This window comes from Ranitomeya variabilis, chromosome 4, assembly GCF_051348905.1.
Source record: "Ranitomeya variabilis isolate aRanVar5 chromosome 4, aRanVar5.hap1, whole genome shotgun sequence".
NCBI lineage: Eukaryota > Metazoa > Chordata > Amphibia > Anura > Dendrobatidae > Ranitomeya > Ranitomeya variabilis.
In genome coordinates, this window is record NC_135235.1 from 503,396,413 (window position 1) to 503,417,570 (window position 21,158).

The window sequence follows — 21,158 nt, forward strand, 5'->3', positions numbered from 1 at the left end:
CAGGGTTATAAATATCATTTACAGTAAACACGTTTACAGTAGAAGCTACACACCAGCTGTAAGGTTTCAAGGTGCAGACCAGTGGTCTATGTATAAGGCCTCATTCACACCAGTATTTTTGATCAGTATACCAAAACCAAGAGTGTCCCAAGGCTGGGGTCACACTTGCGTGAGCAATGCGTAAACTCGGGCATCAATACCCGGCAAGTTGTTATCTTTTAATGGTCGATCCCAGTGTTATGCATATCCTTTTTCTTAGTTTTTCTCAATACCCGGCACTGCTGCCGGTACTCGGGACCAGAGCGTGTGGCTACATAGAAATACATGCAGCTGAACGCTCCGGTCCCGAGTGCCGGCGGCAGTGCCGGGTATTGATGCGAGAGACTCGCATTGCACACGTAAGTGTGACCCCGGCCTAAAACACAGAACAGGTGTCGATTTTTCAATTATAGTTTTTCTCTGTAAGTTCCATTCCTGGCTTTGGCATACCTGACATGTGAATGAGGCCTAAAGTGGATAAGTCAACAGATTACACACAACAATCTCCATACGTTAATAGACCTGATGGAGAGCGAAAAAGGCTGCATGAGCCTTTTGGATAGTTTTTAATTCAATAGAAAAGTGAGATTTTTTATGGGTCTAGATGTAGCTCACTTTAAAAGAGGTTTCTATAGGCATTATTGCATGGCTTTCAAAGAAAGTACATCAGCCTCATCAGGTCTGCAAGGTAAATTTAAATATGTGTGTAATTTGTATTGCGAAATCTGATCCACTTAAAGGATCCTATGTGACTGTACCACAGTGAGCTTTTTTGAGGAGCTCAAAAACCATGAGTTTCTTAACAGAAACTACTTCAGCAAACGTTCATGTTCTGAGAGTTTCTAGTGGAATCTTTAAATTTTCCGGAAAAGGTTTCCTGAAAGTGCATTGACGAGTTTGGGAATTTTTTTTTTTTTTTTTTTATTTCATTAAGACTGCAAAGTTATTTTTATAATCTCATTCCATGCCTTTAATTAGTCACATTATTGGTTTAAAGCCACCTGGTAGAATGGAATTGAGGGCACAACTTGGTGGTGTCTCAGAGTAACTCAGATGGGGCACATGGAACATCTTTTGGGGGACTGGTACAAGTGGAGAGATTGTCCCTGTACATGGGTACAACTAAAGAACTCTAAGGGCCCCTTCACACTGTGCAATCAAAGTCTGAACGAGCGTTCGATTTGTGACGTTTATCCGTCCTCGTTCCGAGGTTGCAAAGTGTGACATGGCGTTACGATTTGCGACGCAGCCCAGCATCGTACGATGTGAAAGAAAGAGCAGAACTTTCTTTCGTCGTAAATGTCCCGCTGTGGCGGTCGAAATCGTAGTATGTGACGGCGGTCATACGAGCTCGTAATGCGACTACGTGGGTTGGGCTTCCGCATACCTGTCTCCTGATTGGGCGTGACGTTTTAGCACGCCCATGCTGGTAATACGTCACGCTCGGAGTCGTAGGACTATGGCGGTGTGAAGGGTAGCGTACGATTGCGACGTGTGACGTTCACATCGCAACTACGTCAGAAAAAGCGTTAACATCGTAGAGTGTGACCGCTGGCTACGAGCTCGTACTGCGATGTCGAATATGACGCAAATGCGTCGTAATCGTAGCAGAATCGACCAGTGTGAAGGTACCCTAAGGCTACGCACACATTCAGTATTTGGTCAGTATTTGTAAGCCAAAACCAGGAGTGGAACAATCAGAGGAAAAGTATAATAGAAACACGTCACCCCTTCTTATCCCTCACTCCTGCTTTTGGCTTAGAAATATGGATGTAAAATACTGAATGTGTGAACGTGGCCTAAGCCCCAAGCTACACAACATCTACAGCTACAAAGTGTTTCTCAAGAAGCAAACACCACATCAACACATTGGCAGGTATCAGGTATCACAAGGTAATCAATCCAAAGTGACCGCAGCACGTCCGCTGCCATGTGTTACTGCCAACTGGTACATTGGTCAGGCACAACACCTCCGCATAGGGCGTGCTCCAATGGAGATCAGGAACAGGCTTGCTCCACCGCAGCAAAGGTGTGATATTTACACGGATATCTATTGGAATGTGATTCAGTAATTATAAGTTGTCACAATCTAAACCCAGGAGGAAGTTGAATTGAGCAATTTGACTCTCATGACCCTCTAACTCACACCAGACATTGCAAGTTCACAGTCTAGACGGGATTCAGAAAATACAACTTTACGACAGTCCACAAGTTACCTGCCCACAATTCACAATTATGAGTCATTTGTGGCAGTTATTGGGAATAGGACGGAGCTTTGCTTCCTCAACCCGTTGCTAAAAAAAAAAAAAAAAAAAACCTAAATAAAAAGCTGATTTTTTTTTCCATTCCTGCATTAAATTAGCCCAGTGTGACTACAATGTTATAGTCGATATTTTACAGCTGTCGGTGGCTCATAAGAAGAGCAGTAAAAGCCAATATCTGAATCTGGAACGTTTTCAGCGGTAATGGGAATTATTAGGAGGCTGTATTTTTTCCTTGTGTTTAGAGTTATAGCCAATAGCAAATAATGGACAAAAAAAGAAAAAACTCCCCTCTGTCCAGAGTCCACATCTGGTTCACATCAGCCTGTGCAAAGAATGTCTTCTTGTTTCCTGAAACCTTACGCTTGATCAATGTAACACAGTTATGATAAAATGTTTACTGCCTCTTTCTAGCTGCTTAGATATTGCTAAAATATATATTTCACAACAATGGCAACAAATTTGAAAGAAAATGTAAGAACACTCTGAGCAAAAGTGATAAAATGTATTATATCTATTGCATGGTCCAGGTATCAGTTTGTCTGGGGTACACACATTAGGTATCACATCCGATGTGGGATGTGATATGTTAATGACCCTCAGCTCCAGCTCTGCTGCAAGCATGATCCGACTGTCAGTGCTCTGTGCTCCGATCCTCTCGCATCAGAGAATCACAGCACAGCTGCGGAGGAGACGGAGAAAGTAATTTCTCCATCTCATCCATTGCCGGCATCCACAGGAATCACACTGGACTCAGGTGATATCTGAGTGCAATGCGATGTTTCACACACACACCCATAGACTTATATGGGTGCGTGCGATCCGATTCATGAATGCAACCACAGCAGGTTGTGATTGTTTTCTCATGCCGAATCGGCATTAGAAAACAATCGCAGATGTGAGCTGCCCCATAGGTTAACATTGGGGCGAGTGCATTCCGATTATCGGATTGCACTTGTCCATTACATCACAAGTGGGAGCGACCCGTTAGATCAGGGGTGGGGAGCCTCAGGCCCCAGGGCCATTTACGGCCCTTGATAACCTTTTATCAGACCCCCGAACAGATTCTCAGGGACCGCATTCTTGGGCAGGTGTATTTGGGGAGGTGTATTTTGATTACAACCAGCTCATTAATTTCCTCTTGCTCTGTTAGCGCACACACGCAGTGTTCACTACTGAACACTGAAGGGCATGCAATGAAAGATTACATCCTGACACCAGTGCCAGAGTCAGGATGAACTTTGTGGGCGGAGTTTATACAGCCCCCGAAAGGATGGTATAAATATCCAAATGGCCCTTGGCAGAAAAAAAGATTCCCCAGCCCTGCGTTAGAAAGACGCAAACATATATTTAGGGTCTTAATGTGCCCATTTGCCTTAGATAACAGATAGCTCTCCAGACTCACCCATACACAATAAGAGGGACCAGACGTTCATGTGGTCTATATGAGGGGTACGGAGTAAAGCCCCCTACACAAAATAGGTGTCAGATGGGATTGTTTGGCCAACAGCCATCTTTCCACACTCCCTCCCCATACACAGGCTCAGCTGAGCTCATGCGCTCTCTGAGAGTTGCTACCAGACTCCTCTCTAGGGCTGGATTATTTCAGATAGAAGAAAAGGATGAGCAGTACAAAAATCGGACATGTTGGATCTTTCTCTCCCTCAGACATTACCTGTCAGGGGAGAGTCAAGAAGCTGCTTGCAGGGCAAAGGGATCAGGGGATTAAAAGGGGTATATATGGATCGCCCCCACGTAAGGGCAATGGGGTACTCGGTACCGGGTCCTCCGGTTCGGGGGATGTCACGGTGGCCTGACCCGGTCCGTGGCCCTTTGAGGGACGTCCAATAAAGAAGAGTTTTTATGGTTTTGGGAAAGGTCTTTAAAGGGGTAGTTCGTGACGCCACCTGTGATATTTGGTCAGGGTGACCGACGCTGCTGTGAGGGATCCGCTGGGGTGATGTTACGGCAGCTAGATGGTATACCTTCCCACAGGTGAAGTGTGTCCCCAGGGCTTCCCAGGAGTGTAGATGGTGATGGTGGATGATGTAAGGCGCAGTGAATAACGAGGACACAAGGTTGCAGTCTCTTTACCTTTACTGAAGGCTTCAGCATCCACAGTCCAGGGTACAGAACACAGGGTAGGCAGAGTCCAGCCGGTTTGAAGGCAAATCCACAGTCCCCTGATCCAGGGGACTCCAGCAGGGAGGTACTACAACACACAGTAGCCTTCCTCTAGCGCCTGTGTGTTGTAGTACCTCCCTGCTGAGCTTCTCGGTAAGGTCCTCACAACTGTTGTAGATGTTCTAGATGTCATTTCTCTCTCTGTCCCCCAAATGGTATGGATAGGACAAGCCCATATGACTGATGGCCTGAGGCTTTTTACAGGGACCCTAGAGACGCCCCGACCCCCACAAGTTGCCACCGTGTCTCCTAGGTATTAAGGTCGGGCAGCCAACTTGGACTTGACTGTCCTGCCGGTCTCTGAAGCGAGGCTTGGAGACGGTTGCTCCCTCGGTGTTCTGGCCACCGGCCACGCGCCTCAGAAGGAGGCAGCCTTTACAGGGCAGAACTCCTCCTGGTGTTATCTCCTTGTGCTAGGACTTAGTTTCTCACCCTCTACAATACAATTCTCTTCGTGTCCTTAGGATGCTGCCGCACATGGGGCAGGCGCAGCTCCATGTCTTTCTGTCCCGCTAGGCCTCTGACAGGATCCCACCCCTGTCAAGAACCCTCTGTCTGCAGCTCCGATGTTCCTCCTTTCCCCCTGTCTGTCTGACAGGTGTTGCCTGGGCAAAGCCCAGTCAGCTTCTCTCTAACTTCTATCCAGCCCACCAGTTATACCCTTCTGTGAAGAGTGCCCTAGTAGATAGGAGCAAGGCTCCCCCTGGTGGACTGGAGTGTGAAGTGTGGTGTATGGTTTGTGATACCTGGTAGGAAGATCTCTTTTATTGCCATGAGACGTAATATCACTCCCCCTGGTGGAAGAATGACATTACTGCAACGACCAGGACTCTGGGGCGCTGCATATACCCACCTCCAAGATCCTATCCCAAGATGCAGGAATAATAACAAAAACAGCCACATTTGAAAATACTTCCAGTTAGGAATGTAGCAGTATTTCTGAGGTGTCAAGGTAAGTATGTCCCTTGGCCTCTCAAGGGGCCTGTGAGGGAGATCACAAACCAAATAGTGGAGTAATACAAAATAAAACAACCCCCCTTTGAGACTTTTTTTTCTTTAACTTACCATAAATACATGTATTTGGGGCTTAACATCTTAGCAATGGAATTTCATTAAAGGAAAGGTGCCGCATTTTATTTTTTGCATTAAAAATGATTGTTTATATAAACAATTATTTTTAATACAAATTTACATTTTTTAACTTTAACATTTTTTCTATTTTTATTTCAGCTACTGGACGCCCCCATTTTGCTTTGCAGGAGTGTAAGTGTAGTTGCACGACACTTAAACTCTGCAAATACGGCAGCCCTGGGCATAGAGATCTGCGGTCTGCTCCCGACCCCATACCTAGCATTATAAGCTGCTCCCTGCTGTGATGTGGCCACGCCCCCTGAGCCATCCACATCACAGCAGAGGCAGGAGATCAGCACCATCTTCCTGGAGCTCACAGTGTACTGTGAGCTCCAGCTTCCCAGGATAATCGCAGGAGCCCTGCAGTTATAGGAGGAGGAGGAGACCAAGAACGGGAGGGAGAAAGGACTCAGCAGGGAGCCGTGAAGTAAGTATCAGTGGGGAGGGGGAGAGGCAATCTAATCCTATCCTTTGTGGTGCTGACTCTGAGCAGTTATCTCCTCCCATGTGTGTTACTGTGCTGAGCCGTGTATCTAATCCTCTTCTGTGTGATACTGTCTGCTTAGCCATGCATCTAATCCTATCCTGTGTGATACTAACTGAGCTGTGTATCTAATCCTCTCCTGTGTGATACTTTGCTGAGCTGTGTATCTACTCTTCTCCTGTGTGATACAGTCTGCTGAGCCATGCATCTAATCCTATCCTGTGTGTTACTGTGCTGAGCCGTGTATCTAATCCTCTCCTGTGTGATACTGTCTGCTGAGCCATGTATCTAATCTTACCCTGTGTGATACTAACTGAGCTGTGTATCTAATCCTCTCCTGTGTGATACTTTGCTGAGCTGTGTATCTACTCCTCTCCTGTGTGATAGTCTGCTGAGCCATGCATCTAATCCTATGCTGTGTGATACTAACTGAGCTGTGTATCTAATCCTCTCCTGTGTGATACTTTGCTGAGCTGTGTATCTACTCTTCTCCTGTGTGATACTGTCTGCTGAGCCATGTATCTAATCCTATCCTGTGTGATACTGTCTGCTGAGCCATGTATCTAATCCTACCCTGTGTGATACTGTGCTGAGAAGTGTATCTAATCCTCTCCTGTGTGATGCTGTCTGCTGAGCCATGTATCTAATTCTACCCTGTGTGATACTGTGCTGAGATGTGTATCTAATCCTCCCCTGTGTGATACTGACAGCTGAGCCATGTATCTAATCCTATCCTGTATGATACTGACTGAGCTGTGTATCTAATACTGTCCTGTGTGATACTGACTGCTGAGCTGGGTATCTAATCTTCTCCTATGCACTCCTCTCCCCCGTTATGTGTGATCTATATGGCGGTATTATGTGAGATCTATATGGCGTCGTTATGTGAGAAGTATATGGCGGTATTATGTGAGAACACTGGTGGTATTGTGAGATCTATATGGCGGTATTATGTGTGAAGTATATGGCGGTATTATGTGTGAAGTATATGGCGGTATTATGTGTGAAGTATATGGCGGTATTATGTGTGCTCTGTATGGCGGTATTATGTGCGCTCTGTATGGCGGTATTATGTGTGCTCTGTATGGCGGTATTATGTGAGATCTATATATTGGTTTTAGGTGAGAACACTATGGCGTCGTTATTTGCGATCTATATGATGGTATTATGTGAGAACTATAGGACAGTATTATGTGTGCTCTATATGGCGGTATTGTGTGCTCTATATGGTGGTATGAGTGATCTATATGGCGATATTATGTGAGATCTATATGTCGGTATTATGTGAGAACACTATGGCATTGTTATTTGCAATCTATATGATGGTATTATGTGAGAACTATAGGACAGTATTATGTTTGATATATATGGCAGTATTATGTGAGAACACTATGGCAGTATTATCTTCATAAAGTGGACGCATTCTAGGGTTGTTCTGGTTGAGCACCTGCACACGGGTCTGGGGTAATAGAGGGGGCAGCATGACCTCCAGTTAGGTGCAGTCAGGGCTGGTGAGGCAGCTGAAGAGAAGGGTCTCATTTTTATCGTTACTATATGGCTACATTTCCTTCCCAGCGTCACCCCGTACTTCGCCTGTCGCCTCGCTTTCACACATTGCCAGGACAGGATGGAGAAGACAGGATCTGAGGAGGGGAATGGGGTCTGCATGCAAAGTCTGGATCAGAACAGGCCATCAATCCGCAGAAATGTTTCCTGGATTTCTGTGGAGCAGACAAGCAGACGGTCCATCCGCGCACTGAACATGGTGCTTCCATACACCAGCACACTGCTCTCCTGAAATACTCTGTGCTGCTGTCACCCTGCTACCTCCACCATATATCTCCCAGAATCCTTGCTGCCTGCCATCCTCGGTGACTGTCTACTTGTCAGTATAACTCTGCAGTCACCAATAAAATGGCTGCTCACTGGGTTCCTGAATATCATCCTCCCTTATCCCTTAGCAAACACCCAGAAGGGGAGGAGAGGAGACATCACACACGTCAGCAGACTCCGCCCATAATTACTGCAGTGCAGTACTGTAAGCTAGTTGTACACTAGGTTTTTGTCAAATTTTATTAGCTGCTCCCCCTAGTGTTTAAAAGTGGAAATGCCAAACCTTTTAAAATTATTTTTCATATTTTACTAAATTATAAACAAATGATAATATTTTTTAAGAAAATGTAAACATAAATTCTTTACATTTTTTCAATCGCTGGAAAAAAACTAAATTTTGATGGCACCTTCCCTTTAAACAATTTGCAGTGTTTGGCTTTTACAAGCTTTGTTTCCTTGTACATTCACTATAATGTGGTCTGTGGCCATCAATCAGCAGAGAGAAGCTCAGAAAAAGTTACAAGCGCCCCATCAGACCATCATAACAGGCTCACTGATGGACTCTCAGTTGACTCATTCAGCAGTCAACAAGAGACTCTACAACAAAGAGGTCATAGAACACATGCAATGCAAATTTTTTATAGAAAACCAATTGTAAAAATTATCTTTAGCCCCAGACAAATGCATGTAAGTGGAAAAAAAGGCTCCCAAAAACAATGTAATGTACTTTACTTGTAGCCAACTCTTACATAGTCTGTAAAACAAAATGTCATATGGATATATGATGTAGGATGGCTCTGTGATAGAAGTACTTTATAGCTTATAATGACCCAACGGGGCGTTAAGAATGTATCGACCATTCCCAAAAGTAATATTGTGACTGACTACTAGTTAAAAACAATTATGAAAGTCCAGAGGTAGACATGACAAGATATGCTCCGTTTGGTGTGCCACAGTTACAAGACACGCGACACCAGGATACACCACATTGACATATTATATAGGTAAATTAGCATGAAATCCCTTTCAGCTAAACATATGGTGTGCAGAATTTCCAGAGATCAGTAAACGTCCCACTGAATATATAAATGTCGCCTCACATGTCGGATTTACTCTTGAGCAGAAAGTGTTTGATATGCGGCTGCGTTGCATCACGGGAACGCTCCACCACAAGGGTGTTAAAAAGCTCTTTATCGCAATTATACTCAGAAGAAAGAAAAAAACATATCTTCACAGCACAACACACATTTATACACTTATTAGAAAATGTTTATTAAAAAAAAAAGAAAAAAACCTGTTATTCAAGTTAAGACTGCGTTTTAAGATGAAGAAGGCAATAAAAGTGTGTAATGATAGCTTCTCCACGCATTAAACTAACAGGGTATTATCCTGACGTTACTTTTGGTATAAAACACATTTAGTACTTCGCAGCACGACAGCTTCAAATGCCAATAACTGTATATATAATCGTTGGTGCAACTTGCTAGCATTAAAAGTGATTTATGTTCCCATACAACAAGTGCTGCCAGCAAGTGGGAGGGACTGGCCCAGAAATATGCCCCCGCTACCATGTCTGATTTATTAACGAGCAAAATATTCAATTCCCTTTATATACATGATATACTCACTTCACGTGGATTAAGACTCAACCAATGTTAGAAAGGCAGCAGCTAAAATATGTCCTTATTTACAAGTAAAATTTCTGGGGAGATATAAATCATTGCCCTCCGTGTTCAGGAAGAATGCAAAGTACTGCATCTTCGACTGGCAAGTAACACCCGAGCCCAAAAAATGTCTAACAAGAGTAATAGAGGGTTAAATATGACACAAAGCTGTATTCTGTGTAAATCAATGGCTTAAAGGGGTATTCTACTAGGACCATTTTATCACCTACGCTCAGGTTGGGTACAAACTTCTAGATCAGTATGGATCAAATCACTGGCACCCGCACTGATAGGCAGAAAAGGACACTCCTCACTGTTAGAATGGAACGGCAGTGCACATGTTCAACCACTGTTCTATTCATTGTCTATGGGATGTTGGGGAAAAAAACAAGAGCAGTGCTCGGCTGTTTAAAAGAGAATAAATAGAGTGGCAGGAGCTCAATTCTAATGGGTATAAAAGTGCTCCGTTGTGTCAATATGACCACTGAGACCCCCACCAATCTATAAACTAAGATCAGCATGAATCAAACTGCTGTGACCCACAGTGATCGGCTTAACAGGGCACTTCAATCCCAAATTAGAATGGAACGACAGTGTCCATGTTCAAATGCCGCTTCCTTCATTCACTATGGGGCTGGCGGAAGAAGCCAAGCGCAGTTCAAAAGAGAATGAATGGAGTGGCTGGTGCTCCATTTAACAGGTATAAAAGCTCCCCTTTCTGCCGATTATTGGAGGCGACAGTGCTCAAACCCCCACTGATCTGTAAGATCTATCCTGTAGATAGGTGATAACTTATCTTCACCAGACAACAACTTTAAGGACAGCTTGGGTCCACCAAAGTTCTCTTCTTTCTGCCTTGTAGAGCAGGAAACTCAAGTATGGAACACCCTTCTGTGACATCCAAAGACCCATATGGAACTGGGGGGGGGGGGTAAGTCTTTCTTAGACCACCCCTTAAAGCAGTTGGTCCTAGAGATGCCCATAGATGTCGGTCTAACAAGAATCTGGCCAAGAGCTCTCTCTCCTGACCTACCTATGCACATGATCAGTGTTCTAGGCCATACATTCATGTGTTTTAAATGGGGATTGGGGGGGAGAAAGTTCTGCCAGTGGTTAAACTTCATGTTTCCTCTATCCCCTTACATTATTTGAGGGCAGGATTGGGAGCCCAGTACGTTCAGAGCCCAGTACGTTCAGAGCCCAGTACGTTCAGAGCCCAGTACGTTCAGAGCCCAGTACGTTCAGAGCCCAGTACGTTCAGAGCCCAGTACGTCTATCCATAGCTGCAGAACATGATGTACATTACAAAGTGTAAGCATTTCATATGGTTTATTAGTTTTCTTTTTAGGGGACCACATTTTTCTATTCTAATTTAAAGATGGAGATATAAGTGTCATTAAGACTCAAGTTTAAGAGTAGTAGTTCTTTTAAACTAAGCAACTTCTATTTCAGATAGTGTGGCCCTTTAAAAAAAAAAAAAATACGAGAGGAAAGTTTTGCTTGGAAATCCAGGAAACATCTAAAATGCTCATTATTTCCAGCTCCAGATCCGCACACCTGCCACGCTGTGTAACTCCCAGACAACCTGCCGATACAGAGCAGAAGAACAGACTCACCAGACGTGTCCCACATGTTGAGCTCAATTCTCTGTTTGTCTATCTCGAAACTGGCCGTGTAGTTCTCAAACACAGTCGGGACATAATTCTGAAATCGAGGGGAAAAGAGTATTACATAAGGCTTTGAACACACAAAGAAAATACTATATATGTACAGACACATAGGATGGAATTCTTACTCATTGTACAATTTGTTTTTTCAGGTACTTTTCCTCTAATTGCTGTTTTTGGTTTGTTCCATTGTATTTTATTTCAATCTTTACTTTTCCCAAATTTGATATACGCTTTATAAATTGAGTGGGGGAAATAGATGGCCTGGAAGAGAAGACCATGCTCCACCAGCGTCCCCTTACATACACTTCTGCTGGGCTGCACTGAGTTTCTAACAGCAAGATATAGCCATCTTAAAGTAATACACAGCCTCCTTAGGGACCAGCAAGGCAGTTGTGGGGAATCAAGATTCTCTACAGCGGCTTGGCTTTATAGTCTAATAATAGACAGCTGTGGTGAATGAAATTGCCCATATTTATGCAAAGTATCTTCAAAGTGCAGTTACCCTTTAAATAGTTAGATGTGCTGGAAAACACTTGTGTGCACTCTGTACTGCAATCATGTGAATGGAATATCGAAACACTATGACCATCCACACACGGCTGTCGGCCAAACGATGCCCTGGACGATCATTTGGCCCACAGCGGTCTCAGTCAACTAACCGATAGCTTTACAGGAGTGCTCCAGTGTTCTCTATGAGAAAGCCGAATCACACGTCAGCCAATCTATTATTTTAGGCAGGCAAAACAATTTGATCGGCAGTCCAAAATCGCACACGCCTGATCAACATCTCTCTCAACTATCAGTTGTCCGCCGCCCCCATACACAGTAGACCACCGGATGTTGATATCGGCGGGTTCTGCCGACATTAGTCTAATGTGCATGGGGGCCCTATAACTTGCGTAATTAATTAGATCTAACGCTTAAAAAGGGGTGTAACTAGGGTGTGCAGAAGTAGCAGTCACAGGGGCCCTGGTTTTCAAGGTGGCACCATGGCCCTTCATCACATAAGACAGCACTATTATAATTAATTAGCACATGGTAGGTAGTAGAGGCTTGGGGCTGTTCTAGACTAACATGTCCTTGTTGTTGGCTATGTAGTGCTCCTCTAATGGCACCTTTAGGCCAGCTTCATACTTCTGTTTTGTGCGAGGGCCTTGACATCCCAATCAGCCTCAGGTTTCCTGACCCAAACTCAACAACCTCATATATGTTTATTAAGTACGGTAGTTGAGTTTAGTACCGGTCATTGAGACAGTCCAAACTGCAGACGTGTGAAGTCGGCCCAAATGTAGCAATTGTGTTATGGAATAATTCTCCAGTGCCCAAATAACAAATGTGTTGGCAATTATATTTTTGGTTTTTTTTCATAACCTTTCCAGCACAGAGCAGCATTGGGTATTCATCACGTAATACAAATACCCAAAAAGTTAAAATGATATATTTTCTTGCTGTCATATGCAAAATGAGAGATAACACAGCAAAATATTACACAGAGTTGTGCCAGAAGCCTTTGCTATCTAGGCTATATCTGTAGCTCCCATGACCTATGATAACCGGCATCCAATACAAAGCCTCAACACCGTCTTAACCCAATATTTAAAAAAAATAAGTGATGAAATGATCAATTTAAAGATGGTCTTTTGCAATAAAAAAAATTTTTTGTTGTTTTTTTTTTTAAATCTGGTGTAAGTGTCGCTATTTTCTTGAAAACATCATTATTTAACTATGTGTTATTCTGTAACGTCTTGTCTTGTCTGTACATGTCCCCATTAAATTGTAAAGCGCTGCATTATATCTTGGCGCTACATAAATAGAAATTATTAATTATTATTTCTTGTGTCTTAGCTTTCCTGAAGACGTCCATACAGAAAAATTGATGACAACGCCCACTTGGCTAACAAGACTACATTTACATACAAGGTCATATTTCAAGACCAGAGAGGCACAGAAAAAAAAAAAAATTAAAACACAACAGATTCAGGATAACAGCAGCAAATACAGCAAATACAGCACATCAGAAAAATTACATATTTATAACAATTGACAGATTCTTTTTAAATTACCAAATAGTTCAGCAAAAACGCCATGGAACTACAAGTCTCAGGACCAAGATCTCAAAACCTGTCACTAGATTCATACTGCTCTCACTTATCCTAACTAATGATCATTTACCACCTTAGGATATAGAGAAATTTCAGCAATATTATTTTAAAAAGTAATGATTTTTTGACACATAATGAAAAATATAATGTACATAGAAAAACTAGGGATACTAAAAAACAGAGTGGGAGTAAACCTCCAAAATGGGGATGTGTTTGGTCTGGGCCTCCTATGCAATGTAATGTAAAGCTCATAACAAACAGCCGTCTAATGCCCAAAGTTATATACCTCATATCAAAAGATATGGTTCTCATAACCAGCAATCTAATGCCCAAAATCTTATCATATATGCCAGAGAATCTATTTCTGTCCACGCAGAAAAATTCCTTAACTGTTGCAGACTCTCAAAAAGAGCATAGTGCAAACAATGCTTAGTGCAAAAAAAAAAAGGGAGTGTAATTTAAAGGCAATTGTTGTGGACAGACTACAGCACTAGCACACATGAGGGAATATGACCACAATTAATTGTCACAAATACAAGTTAACAAATATCAAAGTATTTCAAATGTCATTAGTGCCAAAGAAGAAAGTAGTAAGGCAAAAGACTACAACACCTGTGAGCGTTAGAATTAGTACCATGCATCAGGAAGCAAACACAGCCATACATCCCCAACCCCAACGCTGTTTTCGCAATAGCATCTTCCGAAAGCACTCAGGTGATGTGTCTCAGGTTTCCTTCAACAGGCATCCTATGTTATAGACTTTATTTGAGTCACAATTCTCAAACCATATAATCATTTGTACAGATCCACCCGTGGCTGCAAAAGCAAACAAGATTTTAGGGTACAAACCCTCATTCCAATGTATTTTTACCCCTCAATAAATCACTTGTAAGGACACATCTAGTATAAGAGACCCACTTTTTAAAAAGGATAGATATGGAGAACTCTTCATATTCAATCTGTACGAAGGCGACAGTGACACCAGCCCTGATTGGTGCCGGGCACCACGTGTCACAACACCGCAGAAGAACCCCAGGACCGCGAGCGCAGACACCGCTGGAACAGCGACGGCACGAGAGGAGAGTATAGTTTTTTTTTATTTTATCGGGGCCAAATATTTTGTTAAAAAACAGGTTACCTTAGTAGTGGACAACCCCCTTTAAGAGCCAGTTCCAAAGTGAGCAACTATGCGAGGGTAGGCCTCTCCAGTGATGAAATGTTGAAAAAATGGGCTTGGTTAGCTTAAAAATAAGGAGGAGATCTCATTTATACAGTACAGACCAAAAGTTTGGACACACCTTCTCATTTAGAGATGTTTCTGTATTTTCATGACTATGAAAATTGTACATTCACACTGAAGGCATCAAAACTATTAATTAACACATGTGGAATTATATACTTAACAAAAAAGTGTGAAACAACTGAAGTTATGTCTGATATTCTAGGTTCTTCAAAGTAGCCACCTTTTGCTTTGATGACTGCTTTGCACACTCTTGGCATTCTCTTGATGAGCTTCAAGAGGCAGTCACCGAAAATGGTTTTCACTTTACAGGTGTGCCCTGTCAGGATTAATAAATGGGATTTCTTACCTGATAAATGGGGTTGGGACATCAGTTGTGTTGTGCAGAAGTCTGGTGGATACACAGCTGATAGTCCTACTGAATAGACTGTTACAATTTGTATTATGGCAGGAAAAAAGCAGCTAAGTAAAAAAAAACGAGTGGCCATCATTACTTTAAGAAATGAAGGTCAGTCAGTCCGCAAAATTGGGCAAACTTTGAAAGTGTCCCCAAATGCAGTGGCAAAACCCATCAAGCGCTACAAAGAAACTGGCTCACATGAGGACCGCCCTAGGAAAGGAAGACCAAGAGTCACCTCTGCTTCTGAGGATAAGTTTATCCGAGTCACCAGCCTCAGAAATCACAGGTTAACAGCAGCTCAGATTAGAGACCACGTCAATGCCACAGAGTTCTAGCAGCAGACACATCTCTACAACAACTGTTAAGAGGAGACTTTGTGCAGCAGGCCTTCATGGTAAAAATAGCTGCTAGGAAACCACTGCTAAGGACAGGCAACAAGGAGAAGAGACTTGTTTGGGCTAAAGAACACAAGGAATGGACATTAGACCAGAGGAAATCTGTGCTTTGGTCCAATGAGTCCAAATTTGAGATCTTTGGTTCCAACCACTGTATCTTTGTGCGACGTAGAAAAGGTGAACGGACGGACTCTACATGCCTGGTTCCCACCGTGAAGCATGGAGGAGGAGGTGTGATGGTGTGGGGGTGCTTTGTTGGGGACACTGTTGGGGATTTATTTAAAATTGAAGGCATACTGAACCAGCATGGCTACCACAGCATGTTGTAGCAGCATGCTATTCCATCCGGTTTGCGTTTAGTTGGACCATCATTTATTTTTCAACAGGAAAATGACCCCAAACACACATCCAGGCTGTGTAAGGGCTATTTGACCAAGAAGGAGAGTGATGGGGTGCTACGCCAGATGACCTGGCCTCCACAGTCACCAGACCTGAACCCAATCGAGATGGTTTGGGGTGAGCCGGACCGCAGAGTGAAGGCAAAAGGGCCAACAAGTGCTAAGCATCTCTGGGAACTCCTTCAAGATTGTTGGAAGACCATTCCCGGAGACTACCTCTTGAAGCTCATCAAGAGAATGCCAAGAGTGTGCAAAGCAGTCATCAAAGCAAAATGTGGCTACTTTGAAGAACCTAGAATATAAGACATAACAAAAAAGTGTGAAACAACTGAAATTATGTCTATAATTCCACATGTGTTAATTCATAGTTTTGATGCCTTCAGTGTGAATGTACAATTTTCATAGTCAAGAAAATACAGAAAAAAAATCTTTAAATGAGAAGGTGTGTCCAAACTTTTGGTCTGTACTGCATGTATGAATAAAAGCATGCGGCCAATACAAAAGGACTTGCTTCCAAAGACATTAAAAATGATCAGGGGGCATTCATTATGTGTGGAGACAAGGCGTTTCTGGCAGATAAATGGAAATGGTTCTTTACAGTAAGGCTAGTTTCACACTAGCGTTTTGAGGAGCTGCGGACTTCCTCCGTGAAGCCCCGCCCTCGGCCGCACCTCCGCCGCTAGCTCCGCCTACTTCTGCATGCAGGCCTGCATACGGCCTGCGTACCTATCTTTAACATTAGGTACGCAGGTCATGCGGCTGTATGCGGATGCTTCCGCATGCGTCGTTTTGACGATGCGGTGACCAGCGTAGGACGCAGCTGGTAGCAATTTCTTTTTTTCGCCGCATCGTCAAAACGATGCATGCGGAAGCATCCGCATACAGCCGCACGACCTGCGTACCTAATGTTAAAGATAGGTACGCCGGCCGCATGCAGGCTGCATGCAGAAGTAGGCAGAGCTAGCAGCGGAGGTGCGGCCGAGGGCGGGGCTTCATGGAGGAAGTCCGCTGCCCTCCGCAGCTCCTCAAAACGCTAGTGTGAAACTAGCCTTAGGGCAGTCAGATTGTGGAATGCCGACCACTAGAATAGGCAGATCAGCAAAAGAGGGCTGGGTGGTGAGCACAGCAAATGGCATTGTGGGTTATAAATATTGTAACCATAGAGAATGCAAAACTGGTGGAGAAAGGTTGAACTTGACAGACCAAATCTTTTTACATCCTATATAACTAGCTACCTGTAACTATGTAACATGATAGCTCTTTGTCTCCTAGCTTTCCACTATTGACACATATTTCCTCGATTCCTTCACATTTCAAGCAGCTAGACCTTCTCATTTAAATGTGAGATGACAAATGAATCACAAGAATTCTTCCATAATACTATTGATGGGATGATAAGAAAAAGTCCCTGGGGATCGAAAAGGAAATCACCTCATAACAAGTTATGTAAATTAAGCTGGGCTATTCCTTTGGGATGCGAGGGAAGCATACCGATACAATTTCTTCGAAGATCTAGCTACAATGCGTAGACCTAACAATTGCACACGATAAAATTAAAAGGAAATCCAAATGGGAGGAATTAAATAGACAGGTAAAGTGGAAATTAAAGTGTATATGATACATGTGAACCAGAGACTCTAAATGCTCCATACACATTAGACAACTATCTCTCCGAACCTCCCCAACCCCCTCTCAAAGAAACACTGGTCAATTAAGCACTTCTGTGTTCTCCAATGCCGCCTTCAATTGTTCGTTTTTTCCATGGATACCACATGTACCCATTATAATCTATGGTGCTGCACACATGTCCGTTTTTTACCAGCAGCACAGATGACAAGGGCCAGTATAAGTCTATGGGTCCGTGTAAAACATGTCCAAGCACACTGATGGCGTCCGTGAATCATCCGTGAGTTGTAAGTGTTTAACAATGTAAAGTATAGGAGAAGCTTTCTAATTGATTTTTCTTAAGCCATACTGGAAAAAAAAAAAAATCAGATGGCACCAGTAGCGGCATTACACGCACCTGTGAAGGGGCCCAAGAGAGCCTCTGCCAGCAATTTCTACCCACCAAACAAAAGGATCGGTTGCTAAAATTCCAACTGCATACACATAAGACCGTCAGCAGACCCACCAATAAATAATTCCAGCTGAGCAACCTAGAGAATTTGAAAAGTTTTTAGACAAAGACCTATAGACATAAAGCTAATGCAAAATGGACGATTTCAACCATAACAAATGGTCATCAGATGACATTATTTGATCAATCAATTCAGTCAACTTATGATTAACCATCCATCATGTAAAATTCAACGTGACCAACTTCACTTAACAACTGATAATTGGGTCTTTTATACCATCAACCAGGGACAAGATATTTTGTCCATCGTGTGGTGGTGTGAGAAAGTTTCACCAATTGCATAAACTTTCATGGACTAAAATGTGTGACAGTGTTAGGGTACCTTCACACTGGTCGATTCTGCTACGATTACGACGCATTTGCGTCATATTCGACATCGCAGTACGAGCTCGTAGCCAGCGGTCACACTCTACGATGTTAACGCTTTTTCTGACGTAGTTGCGATGTGAACGTCACGCGTCGCAATCGTACGCTACCCTTCACACCGCCATAGTCCTACGACTCCGAGCGTGACGTATTACCAGCATGGGCGTGCTAAAACGTCACGCCCAATCAGGAGACAGGTATGCGGAAGCCCAACCCACGTAGTCGCATTACGAGCTCGTATGACCGCCGTCACATACTACGATTTCGACCGCCACAGCGGGACATTTACGACGAAAGAAAGTTCTGCTCTTTCTTTCACATCGTACGATGCTGGGCTGCGTCGCAAATTGTAACGCCATGTCACACTTTGCAACCTCGGAACGAGGACGGATAAACGTCACAAATCGAACGCTCGTTCAGACTTTGATTGCACAGTGTGAAGGGGCCCTTAGAGAAACGATGGCTCAGCAGGCGATCATTCAACGGTTGTTAAACCATCAACCTACATTTATCTAATCTTAATGGCCTTCTTAAGTCTGGAGCTTCAGATGTCTAGTAGCCATCATGAGCTGTATTAATTGACCTTACAGGATGACCTTGAAACCTTAAAGTCTATAGTAATAGATTTTTTTACTCTGCATTTGTCTCATGCCATTTAATCGATGGGCACATAAAACTTTAATTATAATGTATGTATGTATAGTCTAAAGCAGGGCTTCTCAATCTTTTCTTACTAGAGCCTCAACAAACATGGTCAAAGTCAATGTCCAAATTAAAACTATTACTCAATTTTCCCATTTACCCTTAGTGGAAAATTAAAATACTTAATTATGTTGCTAAACCAACGATTGTTGCAGTAAAAGAAAGACCTGTGCATCCAATATTCTGGCTCGCCATCTGGGCCTCACTAGTTGAGAGGTAGTGGTCTAAAGTACAGGACGTACGTTTGGCGTCTAGATTACACTGTTGGATTTTCCGTGAATTTTTAAACCTCCTTCACACACGTTACATGGCCATCGGCCAAACAATGGTTCGGCTGGAAGCTATCTTGTCCAACTGTCCCATTCACATGAATGCTTGCTCTCCTGAGCGCTCCTGTGTTCTCTAGGAGAGAGTCTCTGCCAAACATCTGTAGAGAACAAAAGGATCGAATAGGTCAGATCCTTAACTTCCCAGATAATCATCTGTAAAGGGGCACATATACATTAGGGTACCGTCACACATTGAAATTTCCATCGCTACGACGTTACGATTCGTGACGTTCTAGCGATATCGTTACGATATCGCAGTGTCTGACACGCAGCAGCGATCAGGGATCCTGCTGAGAATCGTACGTCGTAGCAGATCGTATGGAACTTTCTTTCGTCGCTTGATCACCCGCTGACATCGCTGGATCGTTGTGTGTGACAGCGATCCAGCGATGTCTTCGCTTGTAACCAGGGTAAACATCGGGTAACTAAGCGCAGGGCCGCGCTTAGTAACCCGATGTTTACCCTGGTTACAAGCGTAAACGTAAAAAAACAAACCGTACATGCTCACCTGTCGGTGTCCTTCAGGTCCCTTGCCGTCTGCTTCCTGCTCTGAGTGCCGGCCGGAAAGTGAGAGCAGATCACAGCGGTGCTGCGATCTGCTCTCACTGTACGGCTGCACTCAGAGCAGGAAGCAGACGGCAAGGGACCTGAAGGACACCGACGGGTGAGTATGTACTGTTTGTTTTTTTACTTTTACGCTGGTAACCAGGGTAAACATCGGGTTACTAAGCGCGGCCCTGCGCTTAGTTACCCGATGTTTACCCTGGTTACCCGGGGACTTCGGCATCGCTCCAGCGCCGTGATTGCAACGTGTGACCGCAGTCTACGACGCTGGAGCGATATTCATACGATCGCTGCGACGTCACGGATCATGCCGTCGCAGCGAAGAAAATTTCAATGTGTGACGGTACCCTTAGACTGTCAGCATTAAGGCTGAGTCACACATAACGATATCGTTAACGATATCGTTGCAACGTCACGCTTTTGGTGACGTAAGCAACGATTCCGCTAACGATCTCGTTATGTGTGACAGCGACCAACGATCAGACCCCTGCTTTGAGATCGTTGGTCGATGGGAATGATCAGGACCTTTTTTTGGTCACTGATCACCCGCTGTCATCGCTGGATCGGCGTGTGTGACGCCGATCCAGCGGTGTGTTCACTTGTAACCAGGGTAAATATCGGGTTACTAAGTGCAGGGCCGCGCTTAGTAACCCGATATTTACCCTGGTTACCATTGTAAAAGTTTTTTTAAAAAAGTACATACTCACATTCTGATGTCTGTCACGTCCCCCGGCGTCCACAGGGTTGACTGTGTCAGCGCCGGCCGTAAAGCAGAGCACAGCGGTGATGTCACCGCTGTGCTCTGCTTTACGGCCGGCGCCGACACATTCAGTGCAGGGAAGCTCTCGGCAGCAGCGCGTGCATATTAGCAGCGCTCCTGCCGAAAGCAGTTTTAACCCTGTGGACACCGGAGGACGTGACAGACATCAGAATGTGAGTATGTAGTGGTTTTTTTTTTTTTTTAACTTTTACAATGGTAACCAGGGTAAATATCGGGTTACTAAGCGCGGCCCTGCACTTAGTAACCCAATGTTTACCCTGGTTACCCGGGTGCTGCAGGGGGACTTCGGCATCGTTGAAGACAGTTTCAACGATGCCGACGTCGTTCCCCTGATCGTTGGTCGCTGGAGAGAGCTGTCTGTGTGACAGCTCCCCAGCGAACACACAACGACTTACCAACGATCACGGCCAGGTCGTATCGCTGGTTGTGATCGTTGGTAAAGGTACCATCACATTAAGCGACGCTGCAGCGATATCGA

At 43.9% G+C, this 21,158-nt stretch overlaps 1 protein-coding gene across 1 annotated transcript in view; it reads right to left on the bottom strand.

The window, feature by feature from the left end:
- RND2 (Rho family GTPase 2) overlaps positions 1 to 21,158 on the bottom strand; it is a 153,845-nt gene that overhangs the window by 118,205 nt on the left and 14,482 nt on the right. Inside the window, exon 2 of the mRNA XM_077252048.1 lies at positions 11,213 to 11,300. Coding sequence (XP_077108163.1) covers positions 11,213 to 11,300 — 88 coding nt within the window. The remainder of the gene's footprint in view (positions 1 to 11,212; positions 11,301 to 21,158) is intronic.